This window comes from Lissotriton vulgaris, unplaced genomic scaffold (genome assembly GCF_964263255.1).
Source record: "Lissotriton vulgaris unplaced genomic scaffold, aLisVul1.2 SCAFFOLD_671, whole genome shotgun sequence".
In the NCBI taxonomy this organism is placed as follows: Eukaryota; Metazoa; Chordata; class Amphibia; order Caudata; family Salamandridae; genus Lissotriton; species Lissotriton vulgaris.
Genome location: NW_028248167.1, coordinates 45,507 through 54,365, shown reverse-complemented (window position 1 = coordinate 54,365; position 8,859 = coordinate 45,507). Strand labels below are relative to the sequence as shown.

Sequence of the window (8,859 nt, the reverse complement as noted above, 5' to 3'; positions counted from 1 at the left end):
AAGGCGCAGTTGGTATCGAGCTGATTTCGCAATGGAATTGATGTGGGGAATTAGATTGAGTTTTTTGTCTAGTATGACACCAAGGAGATTTCCCAGTGGTTCTAAATAGAGATTGAACAGTGTGGGAGCAAGTATCGAGCCTTGGGGAACACCTTGACCCACCGCCACAGGAGAAGAAAGACTGTTCGCTATTTTGATCATTTGAGATCTGTCAGAGAGGAAGGAAGCAAATCATTTAAGCACAGTGCCCTCCATGCCCATTTTCTGTTGAAGAATATTGAGGAGGGTGTTGTGATTAACAGTGTCGAAGGCTGCGGAAAGGTCAAGGAGAATTAGAAGACAGGACCCCCCTGAATCGAGTATCCTCAACGTGTCATCAACCACTTGCAGTAGGGCTGTTTCAGTGCTGCAGTTTTGGATGAAGCCGGACTGACAGTGGTCTAGAAGATCATTGTCCTTGATATGACAGGAGAGTTGTTTTGCTACACATCTTTCTGTGATCTTCGCCAGAAAGGGAAGGTTAGTGATGGGGCGGAAGTTGTTGAGGTCATTCGCATCAGCAGTGGGTTTTTTAAGAAGAGGGGTGACCTGCCCAGTTTTGAAGGAGGCAGGAAGGGAGCCTTGCCAGAGGGAGAGGTTGATCAGAGTGGTCCAATAGGAGAGGGAATGGGTATAGAAGTCAATGGCAATGGCACTGGGGATAGGGTCAAGAGAATGGTTGGATGGCTTCGTTTCTCGTATGCACTTGAGAAGGGCATCTTCAGATATGGGGTCAAAGCTCTGCCAAATGGCTAAGGATTTGCGCTCCTCTGGAGGGGTAGGATGAGCGACCTGATCCACAAGTGATTTCACTTTTTCATCGAAGAAAATAGCAAAATCCGCTGCTCTCTTTGTAGAATCATCCACCTTGGAGGTTGGGGGAGAGCAGTTAGGCATTTTGATGAGATCGAATAGTTTTTTGGGTCTATTTTTGGCGGAGTCAAGGAGGGTTTTGAAGTGTGTCGCTTTCCCAAGGAAGATGTGCTTGTGGTACTTGGATCTTGCTGAGCGAAGCTTGGCCAAATTGTCGGAGGAGGGCACTTGCCTCCATTGTTTCTCCAGGGATCTTAGCTGCTTCCTTTCCTCATAAAGGGATTTGTTGAACCAAGGTGCTGAGGGAGTGGGCCTTAACCTTTTGCTTTTGAGTGGAGCGACTTTATTAATTTCAGCTGCAAGAACTATGAGGCTTTGGGAGGTGAGTTCGTCAACATCTAGGTTCGGGTCGAGCCTTGGAAGAGATAACAAAGCTGATTCACAAAGGGGACCGACATCAATATTTTTAGCATCCCGGAACCATGAGATGGCCCTCTTGGGTTGGCCAAGAGTTATAGAGTGTGAAAGTTGAAGAGAGAATGGGATGAGGAGGTGGTCAGACCAATCTACATGAATTGGGGTAGTGGTAGAAAGCATGTGTGCTTTAGAAATAACAAGGTCCAGGATTGCTCCCTTAGAATGTGTTGATTCGGTGCAGTGTTGGATAAGATCGTTTGTAGAGAGGAAAGTGGCCAGTGAGTTTGCAGAGGAGTCTTGCGGTACTCCCCAGTGGAGATTGAAGTCACCCACGAAGGTCTGATTGTCACTTTGCGAGTATTGGTCGCTGATGAAGTCAGTGAGATCTTCCATAAACGAGGGGCCACTACGGGGCGGGCGGTAAATGACATGGAATCTGAGGGGTGAACGGTGTTGCAGTTGGAGCTCAAGAGAAAGGCATTCAAAGGTGAGGGAGGAACTGATTGGAGAAGCCTTAAGTTGGAGGGTTTTTCTAAAGATGACTGCAACACCTCCCCCCGTGTTGTCAGTTCTGTCATTCCTAAGTAAAGAGTAGCCTGTGGGTAATAGGAGATCAAATATAGAGTGAGATGTATCTTTGAACTAGGTCTCTGTGAGGAAGAGCATGTCAATATTATGAAGGGTGATGGTATCGGAGATTTCAAGTTTGTGTTTTACTGCAGATCTGCAGCTGTGAAGCATGCAGCGCAGCTCTGTCAAGACTGTTTTGGTGACGGGGGCACTAGGGCTCTGAAGGGTGATCGGGATATTGTACTTATGAGGGGGTGCTCGGGGGGGGGTTTAGGTGGATGCTTTGTTCTGACAGAGGTGATGATCTGAATGGTATAGATAGTGGGGTTGCTAGGGTATGCCGGTTGAGGAGGGGAGGCGTTCAAGGGCTTGAGTGAGTTAACAGAGTTTCCCGACGATAGGTTAAGCTTGGCTGTACTGGGGTGAGGGGGCGAGGTGCATCTTGTGGGAAGTTGGGAAGGAGTAGCGGTGCAAGAAGGGGTGACAATCTTAGAGCATAAAAGTGAAATGGCAGCTGTAAGCTGGGAGATGGAGGTGATAAGAGCGCCTAGCGTGTTTTCCAGTGAGAATGAGGCAGAGCACAGAAGGTTGGGTTGGGGAAGGTTGGGTGGCTCGATTGAAACAAGGGGGGGTGGAGTGGGTGGTGGCAGGTAGGGAGAGGTGGCAGGAAGGGAGGAACTTTGCAATAAAAATAAATTTTTAAAAAACAAATACAACGAGTACAATAACTTTATTATTCCACCTCAATAAAAACCTTATAGTATGGACACGCAATGGGTTCAAATGCACTTAAAATTACAGTTCATTCTCGTGGAGGACAGTTGCATCGAATTGTGAAAGTACCATCAGCAGCTGTGGTGTCTTAGTGTGGACACGTTCTAGTGTTCTATGCAATGTAATACAATCTACACCCACCCACCACAGACGTCATGGTGTCACATGACGCTGCCAATAAAAGAGGCTGAGCGCACGTGCTCAAGACCTTTCCTACCACTCATTCCTGGTGTCCGTGTCGTCCTTGCTGCGCCTACCATGAGGGCCCAGGGCCCATACTTTCTAACATTACAGCAGCTTAACTGGTTGGTAGATAGTGCAAACACCCGAATTATTCCCATATATAGTTTTCCCCCCATTTGGCAATTACCAATCGATCTCGTAGCCATGTGACGTGTGCATGCTCTACTCTAAAATCATGGTGCACATATATGATAAAACTCAACATTTCCGTCGCCACACTTGTCCCACTGCCTTGCGTGTGAGGAAGTGATGAGTCAGACTACGCATGCGCGGGCGAGCGGTGTCTCTCCATCAAGCTCTGTTAGGTGGGCGCAGGAGTCACGACCCAGGCTCCGCATGCGCGGGTGAGCAGTGTCTCAATCGAGTTCCACTGACTGTACTACTAACGGGTCCTGCTGCTCTCTTGAGTTCCACTGTGTGCGGCTCACAGGTCCCGCTGCGCATGCGCGGGTGAGCAGTGTCTCTCCACTGAGCCTGCTCTCTGAACCCCGAGCAGGAGCCTGGAGAGTGCAGCTCATCGGTGGTCTGCAGCGGGCGCAGCTGTCACACGGAGCCGCTCCTGGGAGGCCGCAGCCGCCGCACCACCCGAGCCGGCCTCGCTGCCCTCTGTAGGGCGCAACCTCCGAGCCCTCCTCTCTGGCCGCCTGACACCGACACTCCCCTGGAAGCCAACATGGACGTCCCGGTGGGGCCCTCCAGGCAGGTGTCCCGGAAGGTGAGTCAGGGGGGGCCGCGAGACGACGGGCCTGGGCCCCCTGCAGATCACACAGAGCGGCCTCAGCAGGCGTCACTCCCGCCTGGATTCGGGTGGCGGGGTTTACGAACGCCGGCAGATGCTGCTGACCCTTGAATGCCCCCCCCCCCCGTAGCCCCATGCTGGGGCCCCAGGCTCTGAGCCCCCCCTCCCTCCTCTATCCCTCGGAACCCCCCCCTGTAGCCCCATGCTGGGGCCCCAGGCGCTGAGCCCCACCCTCCTCTATCCCTCGGGCCCCCCCCCCTGTAGCCCTATGCTGGGGCCCCAGGCTCTGAGCCCCCCCTCCCTCCTCTATCCCTCGGGACCCCCCCTGTAGCCCCATGCTGGGGCCCCAGGCGCTGAGCCCCACCCTCCTCTATCCCTCGGGACCCCCCCCTGTAGCCCCATGCTGGGGCCCCAGGCTCTGAGCCCCCCCCTCCCTCCTCTATCCCTCGGGACCCCCCCCGTAGCCCCATGCTGGGGCCCCAGGCGCTGAGCCCTCCCTCCTCTATCCCAGAGCACCTCCTCTATCCCTCGGGACCCCCCCCTGTAGCCCCATGCTGGGGCCCCAGGCGCTGAGCCCCCCCCCCTCCTCTATCCCTCGGGACCCCCCCCCCGAAGCCCCATGCTGGGCCCCAGGCGCTGAGCCCCCCCCCTCCTCTATCCTTCGGGACCCCCCCTGTAGCCGCATGCTGTGGCCCCGAGGGCTGACCCCCCACCACCTCTGGTGTGGTGTTTACTCATTCACCAGCTCTTATCCCCTGGGGTCCTTCCCTCTGTTGGACACTAGGGCCTCTGGTCATCTGGGATGTTATCCTTCAAGTCAAAATCAAATCAGGTGTTTGTTAATCGCAACTACTCAGCGTAAGGGTCTCATGGCGCTAGGGGGTGGGGTGGAGTGGGGGGGGAGGGGAGGGGTGTTTGCAGGTTCCAGTCCATCAAGAAGGGGGTCGTCGAAAAGCCAGGTTTTGAGGTCCTTCGTGAAGATGGAGAGCGATGTTGTCTGTCTGAGGTGGAGCGGAAGGGCGTTCCAGACTTTTGCAGCGAGGAAGGAGAAGGAGCGGCCTCCTGATCTGGTATTTCTGGTGCGGGTGGACCACGGCGTAGGAGAGCTGGGCTGATCGTACGGTCCTTTGGGGTGCGTGGAATTTGAGTTGGCTGTTCGGGTATGCTGGTCCGAGGTCGTGGAGGGCCTGGTGTGCATGGGTGAGTATCTTGAAGGTGATTCTAGCCTCGATGGTAAGTCTGGAGTGTGCGCAGGTGGTGGGAGATGGGGCAATGACTTGGCAGGTTGAGGACCAGTCTTGCAGCAGCGTTTTGGATGTTCTGTAGCTTGCAGTGAGGTTTTTGTTTATTCGGGTGTACAGTGGGAGAGGAGTTGGCCTAATGGCTAGGGCGCTCGACCTTGGACCTGGGGATCTGGGTTCGAGTCTCTGTAACAACGCTAAACATCCTGTGATTCTGGACAAATCACTTAATCTCCCTGTGCCTAACAAAATTGAATGTGGGTCCTCATGTAACGTAACTGTTGCTATGTAAAGTGCTCTCATACCCGATTCGGGTCTAGTTCACGCTACATAAAACAAAACTCTGTAAAAAAAAGTGCGTTGCCGTAGTCGAGCCTGCTGGTGACCAGGGCGTGAGTGACGGTCTTTTAGTGTTCGAGGGAGATCCATTTGAAGGTCCTACGTAGGAAGCGAGAGTGTGGAAGCAGGAGGACGAGACGGAGTTGATCTGGCGGTCCATTTTGAGCTCTGAGTCAAACATAATTCCCAGGTTGCGTCCGTGGTCCGTAGGGGAGGGCGGACTTCCGATGGTGGGGGGCCACCAGGTGTTCCCAGCGTGTGGGTTTGGGCACATGATGAGTACTTCCGTTTTGTTGGTGTTTAGTTTTAGGCAGCTGTTTTCATCCATTTGGCGACGACTTCCATGCCTTCTCAAAAGTTGTGTCTGGCGGTGTTGGGTTCGTAGGATAGGGAGAGGATGAGTTGGGTGTCATCTGCTTATGACACAATGTTGAGTCCGTAGGTTCTGACGATGGGGGCGAGTGGAGCCATGTAGACGTGGAAGAGCGTAGCGCTTAGGGAGGACCCCTGGGGGACTCCGCAGATGGTAGGTGTAGGGTCCGAGAGAAAAGGGGGGAGTCTGACCCGCTGCGTTCTGCCAGAGAGGTAGGAGCGGATCCAGTCGAGGGCCTTGTCTTGGATCCCTACATCGTGGAGTCTGCCTATTAGGGTGCAGTGAGATACTGTGGCGAACGCCGCAGAGAGGTCGAGGAGGATGAGGGCTGCAGTTTCTCCTTTGTCCAGTAAGGTACGGATGTCGTCTGTTGCAGCAAGGAGGGCGGTTCCCATACTGTGTTTTTTCAGAATCCAGATTGGGAGGAGTCAAGGATGTTGTGCTCTTCGATGAATGTGGCGAGTTGGCTGTTGATAGCTTTCCCGATGACTTTCACTGGGAACGGGAGCAGGGAGATGGGTCTGTAGTCTTTGAGGTCGGTGGGGTCCTCCAAGGGTTTCTTCAGGAGGGGGTTGATCTCTGCGTATTTCCAGTTGTCAGGGAACGAGGCAGTTGCCAGAGAGCGGTTGATGGTGTGGTAGAGCATGGGTGCGATGGTGTCGCCGGCTCTGTTAAAAATGTGATGGGGGCAGGGGTCCGTTGGGGCCCCGGAGTGGATTGACTTTATCGTCTTCATTGTGTCTTCGGTGGTGAGGGCTGTCCAGTTGTCGATCGCTAGCTTCTGGGTGTCGGGGTGTTTGGTGAGGGGGTCAGTGTGTGGGTTGTCTTCGTTGAAGTTTTCGTGATTTTGTGGTGGAAAAAGGTGCTGAGTTTGTCGTAGAGGTCTTGTGAGGGAGGGATGTCAGTGGATTCGCTGGTGGGTTGGGCGAACTCCTTCATGATGTTGAAGAGTTCTTTGCTGTTGTGTGCATGAGTGGAGATTCTGTCTTCAATCACTTTTTTCCTCGTTTTTTTGATGAGTTGGTGGTGGGGCGTTGGAGGCGGCTCTGAAGTTGTTGTGGCCTTTGTGGATTTGGTGTTCCTCCAGGCCTTTTCGAGGCGGCGGCAAGTGCGTCTGGACTCTCGAAGTTCGATGGTGAACCATCTAGCTTTTTTGGCGTGGGTGTTGTTGTTTTTCTTGAGGGGGGGCTATGGTGCTAGAGCTGTCGGAGATCCATCTGTGCAGGGTTCCGGCTGCGGTGTTGGCGTCGTTGTTTTCCGCTATGGTTGGGGTGAAGTTGCTGAGTGATGAGGTTAGCTGGTCGTTGGTGATTCTGGTCCAGTTTCTTCGTGGGTTCTGTGGATGGTGGGTGTTCTGAAGGTGAAGTTGACTCATCGATGGTCAGTCCATGGGAGTTCGGTGGTGTGGCTGAAGGTGATGGAGTTTCCTGTTGTGAAGAGGGGGTCGAGGGTGTGTCCAGCTGAGTGCATGGGTTCGGTCACGATCTGGTGGAGTCTGATGTTGTAGAGGTTGTCCACGAGGTATGTGGTGCTGGGGTCCATTTGGTTGTCGAGGTCCTTCGAGCAGGATCTCTTTGCACACGAGTGAACATTTCACATTCAAGAATAAACAATGCACAGAGCCCCAGGCTACTAGTGTTCAAAAACAAAATGAAAGCTTACCACAAAGGACTGAAGTTCAGTATGTTTTTTTTAACTGATAAGGCGTTGGGAAAAAATGGAATTAAAAGCTGTGGTTTAAAACAGCTAAAATAAACAAGCAAACGTGTAAAAACAACTGAACCAGGAGGTTTAAGATGGGCCAGGCGTCATCTCCCAGATTCAAGCCTGATTTCACACCAGTGAATAGGGGCCAAGGGCTGAGGTTCTTACTTTGGAAGTCAGAATACCTTCTCAGATTTAGCCTGAGGCTCAAGTTCAGCTTCATGCTTAATTGGGCTTCATTGTATTGTTAAGGTTGATCATGCAAGGCCCGAGTTCAGCTCCATCATACATAATATAGTTGAACACAAGAAAGCATCAATGGTCTAATACACCTTTATCCAACGTTACTCTTGAAATGTATAGCTCACTATTTTTAAACTAAAAGTTAGATAGCCAAGAAGTTATTTTTAGTTTCCACCATAGGCCTTTTATATTAAAATGTGTTCCATTTTGGTGGGGGATTTATTTTGGTATTTCTAGAAACGTTCCACCCCTTTTGATACCCCGCCACACCCCCTCGGAACCAAAGGCTTCAAGCTATGTTCATGTTACGCACCAGTCACTTTGCATTTTATTATATTTTGAAGTTTTAGTTCAGCATGTATGTTGAGCCCAAACCACTGCAAGGCCACCTCAGTGCAGGTCTTGCAAAGCTCTTCTAAACGTCCTGTAATCTAGTTCTAGGCAGAGAAGGCACTTCTAGATTGTGGGGCTTTATCAATACATGTGATACCCTTATAACTTGTATTTAATTATTCTGAGAAACAACAAGTTTAAGAAGACGGACCATAAGCATTCGCTATGCTAAGAGGATGAAGCGACTCCGGAATTATGCCATTGAGAATTTTTTGTTACAGTCACAAGTATTTGAAATCCTTTCCTTCACTGAAATCTAACACAGATATGTCCAAGCATGTGGGCAGAACATTTTAAGCCAGTGATGAGGTGAAATCCAAAACTGTGCGATCTGGTGTTACCAAACTGTTTTTATAGGGAATTGCACATGTACACTCTTATAGTAATCAAGCAAGGATATTATAGCTCTCTGGGCCAACAGAGACTTGAGCTATAGGATGAGCAGTGTGAGGAAGACATATTCTTCAGAACCTGCAAGTGGTACATAGTGCATTTTGTGACAGCACAGACTTGTGGTACAAATGATAGCAACAAAGGTGGCTGTGATGCCAGGTTGACAGCTTTTTGTGTGAAAGAAGCACCTAAGAGGAGCAAGGAATTAATTAGGCCCAGGTTTGGGATCTCATTCTTTAAAGAGGTGAGGTGCAGTACCTCGAAATTAGGTTTGGGTACATATCAGGCTCCTCGTTGCATGGAGAACACAGTTCCAAGCCTTAGAGTTAACTAAGCATTTGTCTCCTAAAAGACACATCAACTCACCAATCCACATATATAATATCCTGAAGAAGTTAACTTAAACTTACCACACAAACATAAACAAAGCCAAATAATGGGCCACCATAAGCCAACCAAATGGCAACCATACACCCTAGCAAAATGAAAGAAATAGCAATATCCTTCAGTGTTACTTGTCCATTCATGTCATGCTTGACACAAACTGGCATCAGGAACCAGTCGGCCACAATGCCATG

At 51.0% G+C, this 8,859-nt stretch overlaps 1 protein-coding gene across 1 annotated transcript in view; it reads left to right on the top strand.

Annotated features, from left to right (window-relative positions):
• Nucleotides 1-3,341: 3,341 nt before the first annotated feature.
• The window catches only part of LOC147664907 (uncharacterized), a gene marked incomplete at its 3' end in the record, with an annotated part of 35,684 nt that continues 30,166 nt past the window's right edge, over nucleotides 3,342-8,859 (top strand). The window contains exon 1 of the mRNA XM_086949894.1: nucleotides 3,342-3,571. Coding sequence (XP_086806020.1) covers nucleotides 3,530-3,571 — 42 coding nt within the window. The remainder of the gene's footprint in view (nucleotides 3,572-8,859) is intronic.